General features: G+C 37.4%; 1 protein-coding gene across 4 annotated transcripts; it reads left to right on the forward strand.

The window, feature by feature from the left end:
• The first annotated feature begins 4,990 nt into the window (after nucleotides 1–4,990).
• LOC102601984 (CST complex subunit CTC1) lies at nucleotides 4,991–14,589 on the forward strand. 4 transcript variants are annotated; one of them, XM_006359023.2, is made up of 16 exons: nucleotides 4,994–6,083; nucleotides 6,184–6,302; nucleotides 6,392–6,466; nucleotides 6,555–6,633; nucleotides 7,106–7,168; nucleotides 7,250–7,327; nucleotides 7,473–7,673; nucleotides 8,643–8,747; nucleotides 8,895–9,173; nucleotides 9,250–9,738; nucleotides 9,839–10,414; nucleotides 10,522–10,613; nucleotides 11,144–11,351; nucleotides 13,081–13,201; nucleotides 13,614–13,936; nucleotides 14,282–14,589. In XM_006359023.2, the coding sequence occupies exons 1-16, from the start codon at nucleotides 5,013–5,015 to the stop codon at nucleotides 14,450–14,452; spliced, it is 4,050 nt and encodes a 1,349-aa protein (XP_006359085.2). In that variant the 5' UTR covers nucleotides 4,994–5,012; the 3' UTR covers nucleotides 14,453–14,589. The 4 variants fall into 4 exon arrangements, with proteins under 4 accessions (XP_015169743.1, XP_015169742.1, XP_006359085.2 ...); XM_015314255.1 differs by having other exon boundaries at nucleotides 9,256–9,738; XM_015314256.1 differs by lacking the exons at nucleotides 13,081–13,201; nucleotides 14,282–14,589 and having other exon boundaries at nucleotides 4,992–6,083; nucleotides 13,614–13,855.
• Nucleotides 14,590–26,484: the final 11,895 nt, after the last annotated feature.

Below are 26,484 nucleotides of genomic sequence, written 5' to 3' on the forward strand. Positions count from 1 at the left end.
ACGTATTGACAAGTCTAGCATGAAGTCTCAATAGATATGGTTCATAAAATAATAATATGACAAATTAAACCCCTTTCTTGACCATGTAATTCACTGAATATACACAAGTAGAACTCATACAAATAAGGACTTTAATATACACAAGACATGCAAATGACATATCAAATGAACAAATGCTAGTAGGATTCATGATCATATAAGGGGACCACATGATCTCAGATCCTTTTGTTGATGTTTAGAATGAGGAGGGGTACTTAGGATCTCTACCATATTCCCAAGTATCTTATGCTATATTCTATTCCTTCCACAATACTTCAATGGAGGTATGTATCTCCCAATTTTTTCGTATATGGAACAAACACAAAATCAAAGGCCTAACCTATCGGGGCTCTACTTTCCCTTTTAATGAAACACCAAACATGGATGATAACTACTATATATGTTGTTTGTAGTACTGGTGTCAGGAAATAATTATGGGAATCTTTAAATCTTATTGCAGATCAACACTCAAAATCATGGATAATTGGAGGGGATTCTAATGTTATTTTGTCGAGTGAATAGAAGCTTGGAGGGCTCCCAATTCTTTTTCAGGAAACAAAGGACTTTGCAAACTGTATTACTGCTTGTGGACACTGATAGATATGGGTTATATTGGGAGTACCTACGCATGGTGGAATGGGAGAACGAATGAAACATGCATTGTTAAATGACTGGACAGGGTATTAACTAATCAGAAATTTCAAGATCAATATCCAGTCATAAGTGTCAAGCATCTTATCAAGAAACGTTCAGACCACTCACCTCTGAAAGTACAGTGCACTCAAAATAGAGAGGATATAATAAGGCCATTCAAATTCTTGAATTTTTGGACTAAGCATCAAGGTTTCAAGGAATTTGTTAGAGCACACTGGTGTTCAGAAGACAATGGAAATCCAATGTTTACTTTTCATCAGAAATTAAAGAATCTGAAGGTCGGCCTAGCCAAATGGAGTAAGGATATTTATGGTAACATTTTACAAAAGATTGCTACACTTGAAGAAATTATTCAGGCACAAGCGATTCAGTTTGAAGGGAAACCTACTCAAGTTAACAGAACTAATATCCATAAATCTCAGGCTGATCTTGCTAATTACTTACACTTGGAGGAAGAATATTGGAGGCAGAAGTTAGGGATGAAATGGTTCACTGATGGGGAAAGAAATACTAATTCTTTCATTCCTATGTTCAAGGGAGAAGGAGAAGGCTGCAAATTACTAGAATTCAAGATGTAAATGGAGAGTGGATATATGACAATGAAGAATTAGCTTCTGAAGCAATAAATTATTTTTAAAAACAGTTTACTGAGGACTGTTTTCCAGAGGATTTTGAGCTTCTTAATCACATACCATGCATCATCAATGAAGAGCAAAATGAGTCAATAAATAAAATTCCAGATGAACAAGAAATTAGAGAAGCTGTTTTTGCCCTAAACGGTGAAAGTTCAGGTGGCCCATATGGTTTCACATGGGCATTTTACAACAGTTGCTGGGAAACTATTAAGAAAGATGTCATAGATGTTGTACAAGCTTACTTAGGAGGGTATAAACTTCCAAAATTTATGACACACACAAAACTGGTTCTACTTCCCAAGAAAGATTAAGTTAAAACATTTTCAGATGTCAAACCTATTAGTTTAAGTAATATCATGAACAAAGTAATCTCTAGGGTCCTTCATGAGAGACTGGTGAACTTGTTGCCTTTGTTAATTTCAAAAAATCAAACAGGATTTGTTAAAAACAGAAGCATTGTGGAGAATGTTCTATTAGCTCAAGAAATAGTGAGTGACGTCAGACTTAGAACCAAGACATCTAATGTGGTGATTAAATTGGATATGACAAAAGCCTATGATAGGCTTTCTTGGTTGTTCATCACCAAAGTGTTGAGAAAATTTGGGTTCAATGAAGTTTGATAGATAAGGCTTACCGGTTGCTAGCAAACAACTGGTATTTAGTTTTGATAAATGGGCAAGGATTTTTTAAATCTACTAAAGGAGTGAAGTAAGGGGATCATTTATCCCCAACCTTATTCATAATAGATGTTGAAGCTTTGTCTAGGAGTCTAAATGTTTTAAATGAGAAAGAAGAGTTCAAGAGATTTGGGATGCCAAAATGGAGTACAGAGGTGAATCACCTAGCCTATGTAGATGACACAATTCTCTTTACCTCAGCAGATAACAAATCCATGAAGATAATGATCAAGGTATCAAATAAATACGAGTCTGCATTAGGTCAATTGATTAATTTAGAAAAAAATGCCTTTTATGTTCACGATAAGGTTGCATCAAGCATTGTTTCCAAAATCAAGAGAATGACAAAAATAAGAAAAGGAACATTCCCTTTTACTTATTTAGGATGCCCTATTTTTTATGGAAGGAACAAGATAAGTTACTATGATACAATGATCAAGAAGATAGGAAAGAGCGTGCAATCTTGGCAAGGAAAATTGATATTATGCATATGGAGGAAGGGTAGTTCTTATAAAGCATGTACTTCAGGGCATTCCCATTCATCTTTTTTCCTCTCAGAATCCTCCCATTGGTGTAATAAGACATCTCCATAAAATCTTTGCAAGATATTTTTGGAACAACTCAGATGACAAGAAAAGTAGGCATTGGGTGAGTTGGGAGACCCTTTGTCTACCAATGAAAGAGGGTGGAATAGGCTTCAGATCACTTATTGATGTTTCAAATGCCCTTTATTGTAAACTATGGTGGAACCTAAGGAGCAAATCTTCTCTGTGGGGTTCTTTTATGATGAATAAATATTGTAAAAAGCTTCATCTAGTGATTTCACAAAGTAGAGGAGCTTATACAATATGGAAAAAGATGGTGAGAATGAGAGAGGTAGTGGAGCATCAAATCGGTTCACAGATCAAAGGGGAAATTCCAGCCTCTGGTTTGATAACTGGACAACCTTGGGAGCACTATACCACATTATACCAGAATCTGATAATGAAGAAATAGAAGTGTGCAAGTTTGCAGATGAGAATAGATGGAATATACAAAAGTTAGAAGAATGCATAAGTGCTGCATATATGCAACACATTGTCATCAACATCCCATTTCCTAACAACACTGAATCCATTGATAAACCATACTGGATGCTGGAAACAAATGGAAAATTCTCTGTAAAGAGTGCATGGGAGTATGTCAGACAAAAAGAAGAGCAAGAAGAGATCTTCAAGTTAATTTGGGCAAGAAAAATGCCCTTCAAAATGTCATTCCTGATATGGAGAGCTTGGAAGTATATGGTCCCGACATATGATGTTTTGCAAAGATTGGGAAACATCTAGTCTCAAAGTGTTGGTATTTTCAGGAAGCTAAACTAGAGATTATGTCACACTTATTTCTAACCTCTTCCATAACTTCAAAACTGTGGAAGGTGTTTGTTATTTTTGCAGGTATAAACATCGAAGGACTACAACTTTCACAGGCTCTGAATCAGTGGTGGACAATTCAATGTTATCCAAAATTAAAGAAAATATTTATAGCAGTCCTGCCATTATCATGTGGCATCTATGGAAAAGGAGAAACAACTTAAAGAATGGAAAGACTTGTTCTTTCAATAGGCTTGTATTTACAGTGAACACAAATATTAGAAGAATGGTGAAGCTATAATCTACCCTGAGATGCTGCAAGTTCCTACAATTTGGTCAGAAATGGTGGAATATTTGGGGAGGTATAAACCAAATCTATATCAGTTACATGGAAGCCGCCAGCTCAAGGAAGTTTAAAATGCAACACAAACGAGGCCTCAAAGGGGAATCCAGGGAAGAGTGCTTATGGTTTTTGTCTAAGAAATGAAAACGGTGATTTAGTGTATGCTCAGGGGGGAGAGATACATAAAACAACCAACATAGAGGCCGAAGAAATAGCTATAAGAGAAGCTTTTTACCATTGTCTATATATGGGGATTGGTGAAATACAGATAGAAACTGATTCTTTGATGCTAGTCAATATTCTATCAGGTATATGGAAAATTCCATGGCAGATTGAAGTATTCGTGGAAGATATCAAACAATTTGCTCGATTAATACAAGTCAGATTGAGGCATATCTATAGAGAAGGTAATACTATGGCGGATTGTATAGCTAATATATCCTTTAACGGGGAAAATAGATTCAGTTGTACATCTTTCACAGAACTACCTACTAATGCAAAGAAAATCCTCAACCTCGACAAGCATCAAGTAGCAAATTTGAGAATCAAAACTAAGAAGATCAATCAAGATACCAATGGGGGAAGGGAAAACATTGTAATATGAAAAAGAATGACACAAATTTGAAAAATACATTCTTAGGGCAAACAAATGCGAGAAAAGGGATAATTTTCAACAGGGAAGATACAACATGCTTACTTACTGGAAAATGAAGTGTGAAGAGGACATAATCCAACTGTGATGCAATGAACAAACACCCACATGATAAATTTGCAAAAGCAATCTTTGATAAAGCAGCTCATTTATCATAAATCTCAACATGAATGGAAACAATGAAAACGAAGTGGAAAAAAGAAGAAAGAGGTCGGAGAGAATCGATGTTACCGACCATGGAGGAGGTAGATCAGAGAGAGGATGAAGAAGAAGAGTTTTGGTTTCTTTATAGGGAGTGCAGACCTTAGAAGAAACCAATTTAGAAAGAATAAAAGACTTTGATTATTTCTCAACATATTTATTTCTTATTGGGCAAACGACCGTTTAGTCATTTTGTATTTTCCTTTGACACTTTGTAATTTTATTTGTTTATTCATAAATAAATAAAAGGGCATAGCAGTCCACAAATATTGCAACAAAAAATAAGACGTGTAATAATGAAAAAAATTACAATAAAATATATCTATCATTGTACATTAATAATAAAATATTGCAAATTTTAAGACATTACAAATTAAATTGTTGGGCTTGGCCCCGTGCGTCACTTTCTAGTCTAGTTTTTTTTTTATATATAGGCGAAAAAAAAGGAAAATGTGAGTTTGTATGATGAAATCAAATCAAAGAATGGTGGAAGGAAGCGTGAAATCCCTAACAATCGCGGAGCTCCTCCGTGAATGTCGTCCTCGCACCGGCGCATCGTCACTTATTTCCAGTCCTTGTCCGAAAATTCCACCACCACACTTTTCACCCTCCCTCCCCACTCCCACTCCCATACTTTCTTCCCCAAAAATACTCAAATCCCTTAACCATCCAACTCTTCTTACTGGAATCCTTTTTCTACCTCCTCATGGAGATGGACACGATTCACCTCTCAACTGCAATTGTTTTCGTTTCTCTGATGGCTCTGACACTGTTTGTTGTGACATTCTTCGGTTTAATCCCTCTATGATTAACAAAAAGGTTCAAATTTTAGGTTGGAATTTCATACCCTTCAACTGTAATGCTAATGCTAATGGTGGGTTCTTAGAAATTATTCGGTGGGCTTTTCTCGATTCTACTTCTGCATCTTCGGATACTTTTTCAATACTTTCTCGGTCTTGTGTTGATCAATATTATAGTGTAAAAGCTCGATACTTTGTATGCGGCCTAGTAGAATCTGTTAGCCCTGTTTCTGTCGTTCCATGCAGAGCTGGCTCCACAGCTCATACTGAAAATCTTCAAGGCTTCCTCGTAAATATTTTAGTTTGTGGCTGTAAATTGTGTAATTCTAAATATAATATAAGATTGGATATGCGGAATTCAAATGATCATTGTTATAACAAACCTGAGATTGTCTACTTTTGTGGCTCTGCTTCTTCTTGGCATCCAGTTCTTTCAAGACTGATAAAGAAAAATGTTTCAATATCGGGATTGAAGAAGAGACTTGTATTTGTGGGAAAAAAACTGTCTCGATTGATGTATGTAGTTGTGGATAATTCTTTGATGTATATTCCTAACTTTCCCCTCCCCCTTGGGGTAACTGATGTGAGAGGGGAAGGAGAACTTGTTAGTTATACAGGAACTGTGACAGGAATTTACATGAGGGGTATGATAGTTGAGTTGGATAATGAACTGTTGCTATTGTTAACTGATCAGCAGCTTTCCGTTCCACATAGTGTGAGAGTTGGAGCAATGGTATGTTTTCTAAAATGGTAAAATGGTATTTTTACTTTGATAAGAAAATTAAAGATTTTTTTCATGTGTTTAGTCTCTTAAAGGGTACCTTTTTGTTCAGGTATCAGTGAAAAACGTTCATGTTGTAAATCCAAATTTTTCATGGACAAAGACGCTTATACTCGGCTCTTGTGTTAAAACTAGCATTTCTGTGGAATGTTTCTCCTCGCTGGAAACCGGGTTGAGTCTCCTAAGCACTCCTTGTATATGATTCCACCGTACCTGCGTATTAATTTTATTCACCTGTTTAATAATTGTTGGGCTCACAGGTGTTATACAGTGACCTGCTGTGAGAGTCTTCTTGCAAAGTTCATTGACTCCTTGGCGTTTGTTGCCAGGCTATGGTAGTAAAGCAAGAGTAACAATCATCAAATTGATTTTGTGTCTGTGTTAATATTATCATTGATATGATGGTCTTTTCATTTGCTTCAGGGTATTACTTGTCATCATCTGTTTAAGGAGAAAGTTTTCTGGGATCTTATCTGAGAAAGAGATCTTGGGATCAACAAATGTAAGTTGCTTGCCTTACCAGTGATATACATTAGAACTTATAGCCTATTTGACCAAGCTTTTGGAGGCCAAAAGTGCTTAGCTTAGAAGGGTAAGGTGTTTGACCAAGCATTTGGGAGAAAATAAGTGTTTCTGGATAGTAGTAGAAGCTGTTTTGCAGTATCTAAAAAAAGTAGCTTTTCCTTAGAAGTTCTTTTTTGAAAAGCACTTTTGAGAAAAATGCACTCAGAAGCTCTTTGAAAAGCTTGGGCCGAACACTAGTTGCTGCTTGAAAGTGTTTTCAGAATTTATTGGCCAAACACAGTCTGCTTTTCAGAAACAGTACTTTTTTGAGAAGATGTCGAAATAAGCTGATTTTTGAAGCTTGGCCAAACAAGCTATTAGTCTCTGTATTATCGTAATATCTTTTCTTTGTGCCCAGTGTCATACAAAACTGTTTTTAGCTGATGTGCACAATTGCAAGGTGTTGCCAGAGGAAAGGATTGGCTCAGACATATGCAACTTCATATTTACCCCCTTCAATCTTCCGAATTCGGGTAAGTGTGTTATCATTGGGTGAGCATATAAATTGAGTCTTCGTTACTGTACTCATTTGTTAAATTTTTTTGGTTTGGCAGCATGGGATGTTCATGGAATTTGTCAAGCATGATAAATGTGCGTGTGGCAGGGAAAGAAGTTCTGCTCCTTTGAAGTTGGTAAGTTTGCAGATTTTATGAAATTTTCATTATCTGAAGGTTTTCCTTTCTGCGGTTTGGGGTTGGAGACACTGCTTTAACTTTCAAGAAATCAAAACCAACTTAGCTACATAAAATGTAATAATCATTGTTCAATCAATTTCAGGTTGCACCTATCGCTAATTTAATTAATTCTTGTGAGGCCATGTGGAAGAAAATGATTTGCCATCAGGACACAGATTTTGATATCATGGGTACCCAAAAGGAGAACAACTCCATATCTTGTGATGGCAGACCTTATGTGCTGTCTATAAGGAAAGCCATTCACAGTGAAGACATAGGTGTTTCTTTGCTTGGAATCTTAAAGGTCTGAACTTTTTATTTGTACTTCCTTTTTTTGTGTTTTCAATGATATACTTGCCAGAAGTTAGGAGCCTATTATTATGACATTATGTGGTAGGTAGATTTCCTAACTATTGCCTATTGGTGGCCTCTTAATTTATGACCATAGTAAAAGAAGAGTAGTTTTATTGGATTAATCTGTATAAATGGAAACCTCATTTACTAGCATCATTCTATGTACACAGAAGAGGCCACAAGAAGTTTAACATGATGGTAGCTTCCTACTTTCTTAACTGATGATAATCAAACAAGGAATGGAAATAAAAATGAAAAGGATATGTGGATTAAGATTCAAGCTATTGAACTTATGGGGGAACAAGGGGCTAAGACCGTCACCTACCAATTGAGTTCAACAACCTAAACTAAACCCAAGCAAGGAAAATCGAAGGAAACTAAGAACCACAAATGGGTAACCCTTTGATTAATCAAACTCAAAGAAGCTAACTATCAATTCTAAGAGTTAACCACTGATCACTCACTAATTCCTTAAGGGAATTACACTAAGCACTAAAGCTAGCAACTACAATTTGAGAGTATTCAACTTCAATATCGAACATTCAAAATACTAAGTCTTCCAAATGACAAATGACTACTATTACACTAAGGAAATAAAGAAGTCACTTTCCTTACAATTTTACCCTTAATGATATAAGGGCCTCGTTTGGTTTTCTTTCTTTTGTTAGTTCTTGAATTTATGAGATGGCCATTTGAACACATGACCTCTTTCTTTCTCTTCACTTTGATGAACCTTCAACACATTATATGTCTTTATTTGGCGTCCATAAGCTCCTCTAAAGCTCTATGATGTATGCTATTCATGCCGTTGTCATCAATTTTGCGTATTTGATATCTAAACTCAAAGTATCTTTATTTCCGACTTCATATTTCTTATAAACTTGCCAAATATTATCATCATAATTTTTCATTCAGCCAGGTCTCACAATCGTCTGGAAGGATGTTGCTTGTTGATGCAACTGGAAGCATTGATGTTATCATACCAGATCTTCCATCAAGTTTGAACATCAATAACATATATGAGGTTTCATGCAACATTAATCTTCTTTCATTTGGTGCTTCTCATTTCCTAATCATTTGGGGTCCAGCACTATAAATGCTATGTGGTAGAAATTGTTTCATCCACTATATATTTTCATTTTTCTTTCCCACAAAATAATTTCTCTCTCAGGTCAGAAATTTTTTTGCAATTATGGAAGACATACCCATGAAGCTGGGTCCTGTGGATTTACTCCAAAATGCACCTTTCACGTGTAGAAGTATTTTTGAGAATGCTCCACTTGTGAGAGAGATGAACATGCCACTGCATTTTTACTACGACCTGAGGGACCTAATACCTGTAAATCATCATTTTACTACCTCTGTACATTCACCAGTTGACTTTCAGAAAGTTGGACGAGGAAAGTATCATCTACTTCAGTTGATGCACAAATTCCCTATTCTGCAAAAGGTATGTGTCTTGCAAAAAATATTGCTCGTCTTACAAGTTTGAGAGAACAAAAATAATGAGTCTGTGGATATGTTAGCATCAGTTTCAAGGAAGTCAACATGCTTCAAATACATCAAGCACATTTGCTGAGGCCTTAATTTTGCCTTGGGATTTACTTATTGCTGGCAACAACAGAGATACCTGTATTGAAGAGCCTTTGATAGACCAATTGAAGCAACCAATGAAATTTTTTAATAGAATGGAAATTGATAAGCTTATTGCATGTAAAAGACAAAAGCCTGATCAACTGTCTAATGAGGCTTTGACATCTGCACTCTATGATACTGGAAATGAACCGAGTTACAGCTCCAGAGGAGATCCCTATAACCGAGTTATAGTGGGCAAGCGTCATGACTCATGCTGTCCAGAGGAGATCCCGTGTCTTGTGACGGGAAATTGTGTTAATTATCCTTTCCTTGGTATGTTGCACCACACAGACACCAGAACAGATGTGGGGTCTTGCTCCAAACCACAAGTGAGAAGGGCATTGCTGGAATTCAAGCCTGAAGCTTTATCTGTTTATGAGGTATGGCATTTCATTTCTGTTTGTTCTGATGTCTGGCATATTAATGACATAAAATTTACGTTAACAACATAAACACAACTTTTGTTCATTGATGTTGCAGAGGTTAAAAATTGGAAGTCATTACCTTATAAAACATCAGAAAGAAGATATGTTTTGTACTGATGCAATAGGTGATACAATAGTTGTGAATTCGGGAACCAACATTTGGAGCGTTTCTTTTTCATCTGTTAATGTTCACCAAAATTTTGATGTATCCTGCTTGCTTCAACAGTCTGGCTCCTTTTTAAGTCACAATAATGATCTTCCAGAAGGCTATCATCAGTTTCAAATTCCAAACTCTTTGCCTAATGGAAGCAATGATATCTCTTCAGATGTCAACTTATATATGCCATCTGATGTCACAAACTTATTTGATGTTAACTTGGTGTTGTTGGAGAACTGTTCTCTCGAGCCTCTTGTTCCATTTGGAGAAATGACCAACATCTGCCCCTCTGATCATAATTTGCCAGAGGGAAATCTAACATCTATTCATGGGCAAATCAAGGCTGTTCATTGTTCAGATGGAAAATCATATGCCGCACATTTGAGGTGCGAGAGCATCAATGGTGTTTGTCCATCACTATTCTTAGAAGGAACTATCAGTATATGTGTCCACGTTTTAATAGACCATAAGATGGTATCTTCTTTTTGCTTTTCATCTTCTGAACTTATTACGTTATACTTTTGCCTCTTTATTGTTAGAAAACATTTTCGTTACCTTAAGACTGTTACATGATTGGCTAGGTCAAGATTTTTGGCTCTGCAAATAAACCCGCTTACCCTGCTGGATTTGGACGAGGTGTCACTGCATCATTTCACAGAGTACTTGCCCTCAGGTATTCAATTTCAGTATATTTTAGCAGCTCTTAAAGCTCAATGGGTCACCTCCTGCACTTCTACCTTCTAACATGTGGATACATTTTAGGTGAAAACTATTAAGTATTTTGTAGATTATAGTAATAGTTTTCTCTTGCAATTGCTAAGTGCTATTATTGCTTATTTCACTAAATTAGCTTTGTCATGTGAGTGCATATTTGACACATGAAAGGAAGATTAAGATCTAGAGAAGATTCTGAAACATTCTAATATTTCTGACCTGTAAGCTTCTGCATATCCTGCATTATCAAGTAATATATGTTCCATTAACAATTTTTTCTATGTTTGACAAAATATACAGTAAAAACAGCATAGATGATCCCTAGTCCTTTTTTACGGCGCTGTTTGAAAAAGATTGCTTCTTTTTGATACTGCAGTGCACATTATGCATGCCTGGAGCCATGACATTACTGGTGTATTAATAATATGAATATTTTTTTTTTAACATGGAGTAGCATTTATATTATTTACCTAGCAGTTCTTTTTCCAGTGCGCAGGACAACTTTATGTTGATACCTACATCCTTCATTGTTATCAACCCATCAAGTTTGATAAATGATCACAGTGTTGATCCACACACCTACAAATCTGCTGCTTTGGACTTGGATGGTGGTTCTCCATTCTATGCTAATACTGCATCTCTAATTGCTGATACAGTAAGCTGTTTAGCGACTCAACAAGTGGAGTTCCATTGCAGGGTAACCACAGTTCTTATGCAGATATTAGCTGGGCTAAAAGTATTGTGTCTCTGATCTTGTTGAAAAAGAAAACATGTAACCTCTTGAACAACTTATTCACTACCCTAACAAGTTGCAAATTCTTCTCTTCTAGCCACTTCTTTAAACTCCTGCTAGGAAATCAATATTCGTTTTGGCCTTAAACATATTTTGGAACCAGTTTATCTAGAATGAAAGACACTTTTAACTTGGCCTCCACTGACAATTGAACACCCCAACTTTCATTGTGGCCATCAAGGTACTTCAATCTGAAACAGTTGTGTCTCGCGAACTCCTTTACTTTGAAAATGCACATCTAGTCACTTTTAAGGTGGTGAATTCTCAAAGTTGGGATGTTTTTGGGGCCAACTTAAACCAAGTTAAGGTGTCTAGATGTGCATTTTCATAGTTGGGGTGTTCAGTTGCCAGTTGAGTCAAAGTTAAGGTGTCTTATCTATTTTATTATATGCCTATTTTGAAACGTTAAATAAACCTTCCAGCACTTTGGCATAGTCTGCTCCATTTTCAATTGGACATTTTGAATAAGAACTTTCTTTTAGTTTATTCTTTTGTTTCATTTCATGTAATATCATTTGAGTTTGAGATTGAGTTTTAGGTCTGTGCACAGTCAGTATACAAAGCTTTTTATCCTATCAGGTAAATGAAAAGAGAAACATGGTAACTTTATAAAATTTGGATTTAGGAAAAATAAAAGACCTGTGGAGTCCTAGTTGTACTCTATCCAAATCAGTTCTTTCTTTTTATGATGGAAATCACATTACTTTCCCTTTCTAACATAAATCAAATTCTAATGTTTGCCATATTTTTCTGAACTTGTTCATCATAATCAGTCAAATAATCAAACAAGGAAGGACTGGAATTATTTAAAAAAGGTCGAGTAATTCTTCAACGTCTCAAATACTGTGAACTTTATCCTCAACAGCTTAACCATTGTTGACCTTCGATCTGGAGAATCTTCTACTTTAAGGGTTTATTGTAGCATGTTTTAGACGATTTTCAATGTTATTTTTTACTTGAGAAGCATTTGAACCCCTAGATATCACATAAAAAATTGGCATCAAAATCTTAGATTGCATTAGGTATTTCAATCACATGAAGAAGATCAGAGGAATATGGGATTAGAAGGACAATCAAAGAAAGAGACCATGGAGGGAGGGTTTGGAGGAGAGATGGAGGGTTTGAAGGAGAGATGAGGGTTTTATTAATTTTAGAAAAAGGAAAAAGAAGTATGGAAAGAATGGGCAACCTGCAATAGCAATTAGCAGGTAAATTTTACCTGATACTGTAAAAACTTTTGTCCACTGACAGTGCACAAAACTTGAACTCTTTGGGAATTACCTACCAAATGGAAAAGAAAATGCAACAATTCTAAATCAAAAAAAGAGAATGGAAATGGTAATGAACAAGACATACCTAATATTGCATATTGAAAGCTTCCACATCTGTTTCATCTTTTCTAGTCCTTGATTGTTGATTTCTTCCTGTGGCCAACAATCTTTAGATTTTCTTGGGTTAAATAGTCTCTTTAGGTTGACATCTAAGGCGAAGTTAGTTGAAAATACACAAGGTCACAGGAATGAATACTCAAAAGATTAGGGACATCCATAGTATTTTTTCTTAACATTTTATAGGCACTTGTTGGACTTCTCTTCTCATAGGACATCCTTTTTTTTGGCTCATTTAATATCAGGTTGTGGCTATTTATGTCCTTGTCCTGGAGTACAACACAAAAAACAAATACCATCTGTCAAGAACTGAGTCTAGACCTAATTCATTTGCGATTGACATTCCACTTGCTGGTTTTATCCTTGGTATGTTTCTGAATTTAAATGTTTCAGAGCGTTTGATATATTAAAGAGGTCTATTTGATTTTATCCTGCCATTTTCTAATTCTTCCTTCACTTTTACAGTCATGTTGAATTTATCTTAAAATTTATAGAACAACCAAGTTCTTTTTAAATATTTTTTAAGAAGATTACCAGGTGTTTATATTTCGAATTTTTATGCAGAGATTTCCTCAACGACTGAGGCATAGTTGTTGTAATCATCAGAGATTTGTACTGTTGTCCTTTTCCCCCATAGTATATGAGGTTTCTTTTGCTACTGGAAAAATCTCACTTGCAGCAGTTAGTTAGATCTTGTCCTAGTCTCTGAAAAGTTCCCTGTTCAGCTCTCAAACAATATTGGCTTAGTGTTCCATGATTATTCTATATGCTTGTGCAGATCACGGTTCATCATCATGCTGTTGCTGGGCTAGTTGGGAGAGGGCAGCAGTTTTTCTGGGGTTACATGATGAAGAACTTAGAGGTGAAGCCTATGCTGAAACTTGCAAGAAGTCAAGGAAGACCAGGAAAAAGCAAGCATGTAGCAGTTTAAGGAGTATAATGAAGCGGCATGGCACAGTCACAGTGAGAAACCAGGCCTCCACGTTTGATTCATCATGTCAAGATCTTGTTTTTTCTGCCCAGTCTAAGAAGATTATAAGTAGTTTGGATCGAGATTTCTTTCAGTCCCTCATCCTCAAAGCTTGCTGCAGCACCCCTTTGGTAAGTTTCATTTGCACTTAGCAGTCACATATATTATGTCATCTCATCTTATAGTATGGAATTATACGAGTATGCATATATGCCTATAGATACTAATACATTCCTATGGAATGTATGTATGTATGTGTGTAATGTCTTTTATACCATGTATGCAGATGCATATTGTACCAATGGAATAAGTGTAGAGACTACCACATAGGTTAAGGACTTAAGGTGGTGGTCTTGACTTAACTTGGAATCTATTTTCTTTTGCTATGTCAACCTGTCAGCCAATTCCTGTAATCTCGGAAGCTACATTATGTACTCGTTTTGAAGGGTAAATTTAAGATGTGCTTTTTGTGGCAGACGGTTGTTGGCAGTTTGGTGAATTCAGATGCTATCAGGCAGCTGGAGACACATTTGACTGAGCTGGATATCGTGATGCTTCCCATGCAAAATGTATGGGTTTCGGAAGTTGGTCACATGGACAGCCTTGCTCAGGCTAAAAAGATCCTTCAAGGAATTGTTGAAAGCTGAATTTGTGATGTAAATTGTGATGTACACGTACGTGTCCATGGATTTTCTTCTTAACCATACATATATCTTGATGTCATTTCACAAAAAATATTCTGTTCAAACTCAGTTTCGACCATAATGATGTTTTGATTGTCAGATGATGTGTTCGGTTTGCAGTCTCCTATTTGTTCACATCATCTTGTAATCATGGTCAAGTGCTCGGAGTTTTGGTGTTCTTTGTACTTGTATGTAGAGTAGAGAGAGGGGTTCCAATGTAGAATATCTATCTGTGCAGACGTTTTTGCTCTCAATCATAGATAGTGGATTCATCAAGCTTTTCCCTCCCAGTCATTGCCATCAATCAGGTGTTCGAGCTCATAAATCAGGATGGCAGATGATTCATCTTAATGTCTGCAAATTTCCGCTTCTATATTTTAATTTTAACAATGGGAAAAATACCTTATTCCACATACACCCATATCATAATTTTATTTTTACTTTCAAATAATTATATACATAGGAGGGTGACGAGCGATATTTGTCTATGTATTTAAGTTAAATGAGAATCAACTTAGATACAATTACATCTAATATTGCTCCCATGAATCCTAAGATACATGTATATGGACATATCCAAAATCTACTAAGATTCTTTATATTTCAAACAAGAGTGTATCAAAGTAATTAACTCTTAAACAAGTGAGATTTTCTTAAGTTTCCCTTTAATCATAAACGATCAGCTTTCAACAAACTTTAATTTTTATTCTCAGATAAGCAGTTCTTAATGCATCAATGGCCCTAAGATGGGTTGGCTTTTTTCCTTTCCATAAGACTTGCTTACAAAATGGCCTTTTGTCACGACCCAAAGTACACTCTAGGCGTGACATGACACATAAGACCCTGAAAGGCCCCTCACAAGCCACTTGACATACATGTACGCAACATAATAGAGAAAAACAAGAAATCTCATAAGAATGTAAAGAGTTTGACATAAACAGAAGTACATCAAAGTCTAGATAAACCATATATTACATCAATAAGAGTGGTGGGGACGTAACCCGTACACCTCATACAAAGTCTGTAACATAAAGACATAAGAAAGAAAAACGAAGCATCATGGTACTTGAAACATGAGGACTCACCAACTCTTGATCTTTGAATCATCAATGAGATCAACTCGCCATGAACGGTAGGAGAGAAATCGTCACACCCTACATTAGTGAAACAATGGAGGCTCAAGTATGCATGAAATGCACTAAGTATGAGGAGCATGTAGTAAAACAAGAAACATGATCATAAAGGGACTTAATGGAAAACATGATATGTGATGAGTCGGGGATTTTGACTCAGTTAGGGTTTAATATTGAAAGATTTAGTGTCCTCAATGCCTATTTTACGCTCATAACTGATGTTAAAATGTTGATTTGCAAAAATGAAGACAAAAAGAGCAAGGTAAGGGCATTACAAAGGCAAAAAGGAGAGAAAACGTAAAAAAGTTGAAGGAACGCAAAGTTGGTACTCGCCAAAGCCACTGGGCGACTCGCCGAGTGGACCTTCAGCTCACCTAAAGTTCCAGCAGGCCAGCCCATGGATAAGACCAACTTGGCAATAGGAGAAGTATTTCGGCGAGTCACTAAAAGTGTTCGGCGAAGCTAATGTAGCTCGCCGAATTTTAGAGAAAAAGAGATGGTGAAAGGCACAACCAAGAAGGTGATGAAAGGGGCACTCGGCGCATCGCCGACCAGGTCGGTGAAGCCTGACTTACTTCACCAAGTGACTCCGATGCTGAAATTTTGGAAACGTATAAATGCAATTTTCAAAAGAAGAAAAGGAGTTCCCACATTGACCAGTTCTATGTCTTTGGTCTTCAACATTCTAAACATTGTTCTTACACTTTTTGAGTAGAGATTTAGTGTTTGCTTGATTTTTACCTTCAATTTGAGCATTTGGAGACTTGTGAATTGTTGCCCAATCTGATGGAAAACATAGTTTGTAACAATTTTTTGTTCTTTATTATGTTTGGCTAAAACCCCCATTCTTGGGGGTGTGATTATGTAGTTGAATGTTTCAATTAGCTTATGGGTGTTAATATTTACTGATTTTATTGTTGATTTGAAGCGGGTTCAATTAATAATTTGTATTTTAATTGAGAAATTGTAGTGGTAAATGCAATTCTATTTTAGTTCTCTAAGCTTGCTTGAGAAAGATGTATTAGAGTTAAGCTATTAATTGATGATTGTAGTGATTGTGTTGTTGCGGATTTAGCTTGAGAAAGTCGGTCTAAATGCAATCCTACAAATCTAGCTTGTAAAAGTAAATTGATTAAGGTATTGGGCTGCTAATTTGTGTTGCTTGTCAAAGTTCGAAAGAACTCGCTTGATTCGTGATAGTTGATTGAGAAATGACTATTGCACCTAAAGCCTAACCTAGCCACTGAGGTTCAATGACTTTTAGTAAATAATAATCACCCATTTAGCGAAATTGGCATTCAATTTATCACACTCCCAAGAAACTCTCTCTACTTCTTTACTCCCGGTTATTTGTAGTTGTTAATTGTTCACCCAAATCTCCCCATTTGACATTAATTGTCAACTCCTTTGTCATTTTCTTTTTTTGTTGCGAAAAATGTCTACAACTAGAAACGATTAGAATACCATTCTACTTCGTAATCAAATTCTTTACCGTACACTCCCTATGGGATCAACCCCAAATCTTAGTTGGATTTATACTTGTTAGCGACTGCCTACACTTAGAATCGGATGAAGTGTAGTTGAACGTTATCAAAAAATGGCACCGCTGCCGAGGAGTGGTGTTTAGAATTTGTTTGTTGAAGTTTAGTCATGAACTAATTTTGTTGTAGTTGAATTATCCTATTTTTGTTCTTTGTGATTGCTTCAAAGCAGATGAAGAAATGACTGTGAACAGGAGAAATGCAAGTCAACTTGGGAATAATGATGACATCGGAAACTTGTTTGACGTTAATGAGGATCAACTGGGAAGTGGGGGTGTTATTTTATTTCCCCTACTATGGGCAATGCGGTGTCTCATGTGACCAGCACGATGTGATCACATGGTCACGTTGTGCTAGGACGTTAAATAAGGCACTTCTTGGATGGCAACCCAAATTTTAGTTTATGTTTTGTTGTTTGAATAGTGGTTGTCAGATGTGCATGTTGAAAAGTCAAAATTTGGGAGAAATAGACAATTGGGTGAGCTTAGGTACCACTCGGTGAATCGCCAAGAAGGTCGACGATCCTGACATGAATCACTTTTTGACCAACCAAAGGGTCGGAGTTCTGGTGACTTTGGCGGGCAAAAGTAGCATTCGGCGCATCGCCGAACGGGTCGGCAAAATAAGTGACCACCACCGATTGGGGCGCGAACTGAAGGGTCAAAAGGGATTCTAATCGTTTTAAATTCAAAACTCCCTTTCGTTTTGCATTTTTCGACTCTTGCACTCTTACCCTTTCAATTTAGATCATATTTTGCTTCATATTTTTGCGTGGGTGTCATTTCTTGGTTGCATTTTTCGTATATAAACGCCTGAGTTTTGTGTCTAACTGCTTCAGAGGTTGGTGTCTCAAACTTGCTTTAAATTCTTGCCAGTTCCTATGCATGCTCGTATAATTGTTAATTCTATTTTATGATCTTGTGTATTTGGTTGATTTTGAACTGTGGGCTATTGTTATATCGCGTTAAAATTCATGTTTATCCCCTTATATTTTGAATTCCATGTTTAAATTGCTTGAAATTTCGGATGTGTGGTTGTAGCAAGTTGGGTCTGATGTGGGTGAAGTCTGAGTAACCCGAATTGTATCGATCAACTAAATTTGCCCAATGAGCGGGTGATGTGATTCTTAAGGGAAAAAGACGTTGATTTGTCGATTTTTGATAAATGGGGGAAGTCTGAGTACCCCGGGTTGATAGTGATATGGGCTAGGTGTTAATTGCATAGAATAGGACTTTAATTTTGTTCGCATAGGGTGTACATTGAAAATTGAAAGTCAGGATACAAATCTGGCACGAGGGGCAGTTCGGCGAGCTTAGTCGAGCTCGCCGACTGATTCGGCGGTTCGCCAAATGTCTTTGAAATCGCCCTTTTTACCCTGAAATTTAGCTGTTAGCCTCTGTAACTTTCCGCGATATGCATGTGCTCGCCGAAAGACTTTGTGATCACCCTTTTTCAGCCTAAATATTTGAAAATCATTTTGTTATATTCGGCGAGCTACCCTTGGCTCGCAGACTGACCCTTGATATATTATGACGTCTCTTATGCTTATGACTTACGTTTTTCCACTATCTTCGAAATGATGATATAACTTAGCAAAGTTCATGCATTCATCTAAAATGTCCCTTTTTGCATGTTTTCAATATTTTTATGCATGGCTATCACACTTAGTGCATTTTTGCACTAACCTATATTTTCCTACATTTTTCGCCAAGTGTAGGGTGCGGTTTTCAATGTGGTCCCCATTGTTGCTAAAGCTTGGATTTGATGATTGCTCCTAGCTTTTGGGTGAGTCCTCATGGTTCGAGGATGGATGCTTTTACTTGGTTGTTTCATTCTCGTATTTTTTTTGGACTAAATTGTATGGGCTGTGTCCCTATTTGATTCAAGTGTTGTAATAGATGGCTATTTTGAAACAAGTCTAAACTTACACTTTGCTTTTATGAAAAACTTTTTAAGACTTGAAATGTGTTTTAATCCGTATTGTTCTATGCTGATGCTATGATATGCTAAGTGGCTTACATAGTGCCTCTCGAGGTACTATGTACCTTGTTACATCTAGGGGTACCCCCTGGGTCGTTGACGAGTTCACAAATTGGACTCATTTAGGTCTATATTTTGATAGAATTAGTGTCCTCAAATGCATATTTTGTCTCAATATCGGATGAATATCATTAAGTTTCAGGTATTTGAAGCTTGAGGCAAAGCATGGACACTAATTGGCAAGAAAGAACAAAGTGGCTGAAAAGAACGAAGAAATGAAGGCCTAAAGATCATCGAGCCCAGTGGGAGAGTCGCCGATCGGCCTGGATATTGCCTTTTGTTCCAGTGTGCTGAACCCTGAAGGGAGATCAAGTTGGCGATGAAATGGAGCAGTCAGTGTGTCACTGAGCAGTTCCACGAAGCAGTACCATATCGCCTAATGACCCAAAATGCGAAGATGCAGAAGGCAAAAGCCGAAAGGCGATGAACCAGATCAAAGGCGGGATCACTGAGTGCCTCGGTGATCCCGACTAATTGCGACGAATGATCCGCCGCAACACAAATTTTCAAAACCTATAAATACTTGTTTAAAATTTTATTTCAGAGATAAATTCTATTTTTCTAAGTTAAAGTTTTAGAGGGTTTTGGAGACTTTGTTCTAAGATCTTGAAGATTCAAAGGGTTTCAACTCCAAGAAATTGGACGTGGGTCTCAAAGATTCTTCAGTCTTGACGTGTTTTAAGACTTAATCCTTCATACCCAGTTGATGAAAACTGATATTGGTATAATTTTATCTCTTTTACATATCTAGCTAAATCTCCAATTCTTGGGGTGTGATTTTGTGAATATGGGTTAGATTATCTGTTCGGTCTTGCTTGTTGATGGTTTATTTGTTGTTTAGATATGATTTCGTTTAGTAGTTGTGTATGAACTTAATGGAATTATAGTTGCAAATACGATTTCATCTTAGTGTTTTTGGGTTGCTCGAGATAGAGGTCGTAAAACTAAGACTACTAAATTGATAGCCGGTGGTATTGGGTCAACATGGTTTCATCTCGAGAGAGTGAATCCTAGTCCTTCTCCCACATATTTAGCTCGAGAGAGTGAATGGGATAAGGCGGAGGCTGTGCTTAATGCGGCAACTCGGTGTTCGAGAGAAACCGAGTTGATTCGGGATAAGTTGCCCGAGAGAGAATTTATCCCCACTATAGTCTAGGCTAGTCACAAATACTCAATAATTTACTATAAAAAGCATGTACCCGATAGTTTAGTCTATCCCGTAGTCCTATCACATCCGAAGAATCCCGTCTCTCTATCTCAGTTTCTTATATTTTTACTGTTTTTGTTATTAGCATAATACAAACCCCCATTGATAATTGACGTTTGCGTCACCCCTTTTTGATTTAGTATGTTTATATTCGGTAATGTCTATAGCTATGACTAATTAGAACTTAATTTTATTTTTCAATTAATTCTCAAAACTACTCCCTTGGGACTCGACCTCAACCCTTGGTTGGGTTACTTTACTATTGTACGATCGTAGACACTTGAATTGGAAGTTGTGTCTTGATTACGCAAACAGTCGTGACAAACTTGGTAATCAGAGCACAAGGTTTAGAATGATTCTAGATTGTTGACTCATAAGACAAGTCTAATAGAGTCTTGTTTATGAGTGTGAAGTGCGCCACACTTATAAATGAGAGGCTATAAGATGTTTAGGAAATTTCATTTCATTACTCTTAAGTCGTGCCTTAGAGTTTGGTTCTATTAAGTCCCTCTCCTAATCCTTCTTTTGTGTCTTCAGGATATGAATACACGAAGGGCTAACACTAGAAGAATGGAGGGTGACCATGTGAAGAGAAGAAACTCCCTAAGATATTCAAGCTCCTAAAGTAATCAAGCTCCGATTAATCCTTCGGCTATGTCGGTTGTGGAGGTTAGGTCGACTTTTCAAATGTTGGCCCAAGCTATGACGACTCAAGCTCAAGCTATAACGACTCAAGCTCAAGCGGTGACAGCTCATGCCAATAGATATGTTGTGACATATGTGAATTCGGCTGCTTCAAGGGTTAGGAATTTTGGTAGAATGAACCCTCCTGAGTTTTATGGCTCTAAAGTAGAAGAGGACCCTCATGAATTTATGGAGGAGGTTTATAAAATACTTGCTATTATGGGGGTGACTTCTGTAGAGAAAGCGGATTTGGCTGTTTACCAATTGAAAAGTGTTGCATAAGTATGGTATAATCAATGGAAGAACAATAGGCCGGTAGGAGCAGGTCCAATAGAGTGGGAAGTGTTCAAACTAGATTTTACAGATAGGTTCTTTCCCCGAGAGTTGAGGGATTAATTCATTAACCTTAGGCAAGGTAGCATGAGTGTTAAAGAGTACGCCTTGAAATTTACCCAACTATTGAAGTACGCTCCATCTATGGTGGAGGATCGAGGGATGAGATGAGTAGGTTTTTGACGGGTGTGTCCGACTTGGTAGTAAAAGATGTCTTTCGGCAATGCTCCATACTGTTATGGATATATCACGTCTTGTGGTGCCCAACGAATTCAGGAATTAAAGCATAAGAAGAAGAATAGGGAGGTGAAGAGAGCTAGGACCGGTGATGGGAACTTCTCCAATGCTAGGTCCGATAAACAAAGGTTCTCCAACCAAGGTTCCTCAAATGCTTCCCCAAGGGTATACAAGGATAGGGTGTCTAACCCTAAACCTCAAGGAGGAAATGGAGGTGGTTCTTCTTTTGAAAGATCTACATGTACCAAATGTGGGAAGGAACAGGCAGGTAAGTGCCTAGCTGACACATAAGGGTGCTTTGGGTGTGGAAAGAGTGGTAACAAGATTAGAGATTGCCCGATGCTCATGGCAAAAGGGAGAGAGGCCAAGTGAGCCTCTCTTAGTAGCCCGTATCCCAATGCTCCAAAGCACGGTCGCTTCTATGCGCTCCGATCTAGAAAGGACCAAGAAACTCTCCGGATGAAGGCACCGGTATGTTGATAGTTTCCATTTAGATGTAAAGGTTTTATTAGATCCCGATGCTACTTGTTAGACTTAGATGTTATCCTTGGTAGGGTTTGGATGCATTGTTGTTAGACCTCTATTAATTTTAGAACCTGGTATGGTTATTATGAGTTTTTGATTATGTCGTTCGGGATTGCTTGAAATAAGGGGTACTTGAGGAATTAGTAAGGGTTTTCTCCAAAGGGGGAGATGGTGTGATTAGATAGTAAGGTTGGGGAGTGTCCCGATATCCTCATCTCTTTCTTCTACTCCTACTCTAGCTTGAGACAGAGTTTCTCTTAGCCTGTATTATGTTATAGAGTCATGAGTGTTTTATGTGTTTCCATGATTTCCTTATGTGGTGTATGTTCATGAAAAACTTGTGTTTTGAAAGAAAATGAAGTTGCATGATTAATTTTCCCCATGTTGTTGTGCATATAGTATGAGTTTCCTATTTGACTTCATGAGATAAATTGATGAACATGCCTTATATGTATATGTTTTTCTTGAGTAGTTGGTCTAATGGTTTCATGGATAGTGTTGAGTATGCTTTTTGTTGGAGAAGGTAGTTCCTCCTATGAACATGTGAGATGTTGAGTTTCATGATTAATGGGCTGTTAGATGTAGTTCCTACTTCCTTGTGTCGCATTGAGTATGTTTGAGATGTAGTTGAAGTTTTCTCCTTTGAATTGTGCCTTATTTTGATGTTTCATGCATGATGGGCTCCTAGTTTTGAGTCATTATTTCTGTAAGGTGTCTAGATTGTTATTCAAGGCTGAATGTTCCCAAGGAGGAGATAATGTAACACCCCAGAAAGTAGAAGGCTAAGCTAGAGCTTGACGTGAGGGTTAGAGTCATGAATTTAACCTCCCGTACTTAGAATGAAGGGATACAGGGTAGAACATCAAGGTACAACTCCCCAAGAACCAACCAAGGTCCTTGACGAGGACCCTAGCTGGCTGCCCAAAATAGTGATCCACGAAAGGGACCCACTCCCAGTGGGTGAGGGGTTGTGGGTTAGGGTCCAAGAAACATAGTTGCAGACCACCACCCACAGTTGACCAGCATGCTCCGTGGGTCCATTCACGGCCCGTGGGCGTGGTTTCGTGGGTGAGGCAGTGGTCAACTTGAGTCGGTTAAGTGAGGGGTAATATGGAACTTTCCGAAATTAATTAGTTATTAAGTGACATCGTTTTATACTAATTTAGAATAACTATATAATGATTTAAGACCTATATATTAAGTCATCTTCCTCATAATTCCAAATCATAAAAGAAAGACCCAAACGCTCTCCAAAAATTCTCTCTCCAGAACTTCAAGGAAGAAGAAGAAGGAAGTTGGAGCTAGGGGTGAAGGATCAAGTTTTTTCTTCTAAAATTCATTGGATTTCATTGCTAAGGTATGGTATTCCTTCATCCATGGATAATTTTCATCCATGGAGTCCCTTCAAAACTCTATTTCGAAGATAGAAATTTCCCTAAAAGCTAGGGTTTGACTCCAAGTCATGGATTCCTTTAAAAAATGATTCTAATGATTAAATGACATTATATTATGATTGAATTGATGATTATTATGGTTTTTATGATTAAATCTCCCAAGAATCCATGAAATCCCCTTACTTCCGAATTATGATCTTGTGATGTGGGTTTGTTGATAGAAGAAGGATATTATGAGATTATGCTTGTAGTAATTTCGTTATTTGAATTATGATTATATCCATGTCTAATGTAGTAATTCTAGATGTGTTTATTGAATAAGAACTTTGATCCTTGAGGGGTAAAAGTATGAGAATTATGCATGATTATGAGATTTCTGTATGTGCTTTAAGAACACTTTGAGAGTGAAGTGTCCATGACTACGATAATGTTTTTGTGTTGATTTAAAGACTATTCTCATGAACACATAATAAACATGATGTTAAAGGTTTTCTCACATAATGATGATTCTAAGGTTGAAAGGCTTTCTCACTTAGTGAATGTAAATAACGACATGGACGGTTAAATGTTATTCTCACGCATGATCTAAGAGCTAGCCTAATAAACTCTTTTGGATTGATTGTAAAGGACATCCTTCCATAAGACATGAATCAATTTAGGACTTAAGAAAGTATTCCATGGGAATTATGCTTATCACGAGTGAATATTGATATGAGTTGGAAACCTTACGTGAGTTGAGCCCAGGTTTCTAGGAGCAATCTATTGAGATGGATGCCTTCACGTGAGTTGAGGTCGGGTATCTAACAATGACTTTGTCCCATAACTCCATGCCCCCGTAGGTTATTTAGCTATTGGATCCTCCTAAGGTAAAATAATGGTTCTACCTTAGACAAGTAGGACAACCCTTTTTGGTGTGGGTAACAATGTATTCCATGTTAAACTCACATGGTCTTTGTCGGTTAAGGTTAATTTCCCACAAGGTCAAGTCTAGTATGAATATGGCTACTCAAGCAACTTTACTTGGTATGGGTGAGAGTATGGGATCTTATTCATGCATTGCACAAGTATGCTTTGAGGGTAGTTATGATATGTTACTCTTATGTTATGATGATTTATGTAATAAATATGCTTATGACTACATAAGTAAGTTTGATATGAGGGCTACTTGTAATGATGTATGCTAGCTTGGATTGTTGCTATAAGTTGCTTTCCTTGATATGATTGTGTAAAAGTGAAAATGCCCTTGTCTATGAGAAATAAGCTAAGAATGAGATCAAAAGATGGTAAACATGAATGAGGACCTAAAGTGACTTGCTTAGCATGGATGAGATTATGGGATCTTATCCATACCTTGCCCAAGCTTGCTTTGAGGTGAGTGATGAAGTGTTTCTCTTATGTCATGTTAAACTAGATGCTTTGATTATGCCTATGACTATGTGTTATCTCTTATGCTCATAGCCTATGACTTATTATTATGTCTCTTATGCTTATGACTTATGTTTTTCCACTATATTCAAAATGATGATTTAACTTAGCTAAGTGCATGCATTCAACTAAAATGTCCCTTTTTGCATGTTTTCAATGTTTTTATGCATGGCTAACTTACTTAGTGCATTTTTGTTCCAACCCATATTTTGCTACATTTCCCCCAAGTGTAGGGTCCGGTTCTCAAGATGGTCCCCATTGTGGCTAAGGCTTGGATTTGATCATTCCTCCTAGCTTGTGAGTGAGTCCTCATGATTCGAGGACAAATGCTTTTACTTAGTAGTTTCATTCTCGTATTTTTTTGGACTAAGTTGTATGGGTTGTGTCCCTATTTGATTAAAGTGTTGTAATATATGGCTATATTGAGACAAGTCTAGACTTCCACTTTGATTTTATGAAAAACTTTTTAAGACTTGAAATATGTTTTACTCCGTATTGTTCTATGCTTATGTTATGATACGCTAAGTGGCTTACATGGTGCCTCTCAGGGTACTATGTTCCTTGTTACATCTAGGGGGTACCCCTGGGTAATGACAATTAGGTTCCACAAATTCTAGAGGTTGTAAAGCTCCGATCCCCTTACATACCTTCTTGGGTCCATGAATTCTATGAGGAGTATGGGAAGCTGGACCCAAAAGGCGAGAAGAAGGCCATTTCATTTGCACTTGTTGATCATGTGGTCGTGCGAGGTAAAAAGGTGAAGTGTAGCAGCTTCGATATAAATGAAGCACTGTGTTGCACATTTCAGACAATTCACTTCTTAGTAGATCATATTCAGAAGAAGACCCTAGACGACCTTTGTAACGACTTGGAAAATGATAGGTTAAACTAGAGCCTGAACGTGGGGTTAATGTCATGAGTTAAGGGCTAGTGCTAAGGGTTTTGGGTGTAAGCCATGGTTTGGGAACCTAGGCTACCTAAAACTAGTCCTAGCTACTGCCTCCCTAGACCATGAGGGTCTTCACGACCCGTGGTGGCCGCCACGAGTCGTGGTGCCACCCGTGGTGGCAAGGCAGCATGCTCAAGTTTGATGCCAAGCCAAGGCACCCATTCACGAGCCACTTCACGACTCGTGCTCATGAACACGGGTGTCACGACCCAAGCCTAGGGCCTAGACGTGACCGGCGAATGGGGAACCCGAAGGAACCCCAAACAAGCCTCATAGCGTATCATTACACATCCTTGGTCGCGGAAGCAATTAAAATGACCATAAGCAATAAGCATAATCAAAGGGGGAAATCGGGACTAAGGGAGCAAGAGAAAAAAAGAAGAAATGATACATAAATACCATAGATGAGTCAAGCTCAAGCATAATACACAACTTGTCCAACACCACCTCTAAACATGAATACTTGGAGGGGGCCAAGACAAACTACCGGGCTCACCCTCATAGACAAAACATAACTAAAAAGAAAAA

This window comes from Solanum tuberosum, unplaced genomic scaffold (genome assembly GCF_000226075.1).
Source record: "Solanum tuberosum cultivar DM 1-3 516 R44 unplaced genomic scaffold, SolTub_3.0 scf00286, whole genome shotgun sequence".
In the NCBI taxonomy this organism is placed as follows: domain Eukaryota; kingdom Viridiplantae; phylum Streptophyta; class Magnoliopsida; order Solanales; family Solanaceae; genus Solanum; species Solanum tuberosum.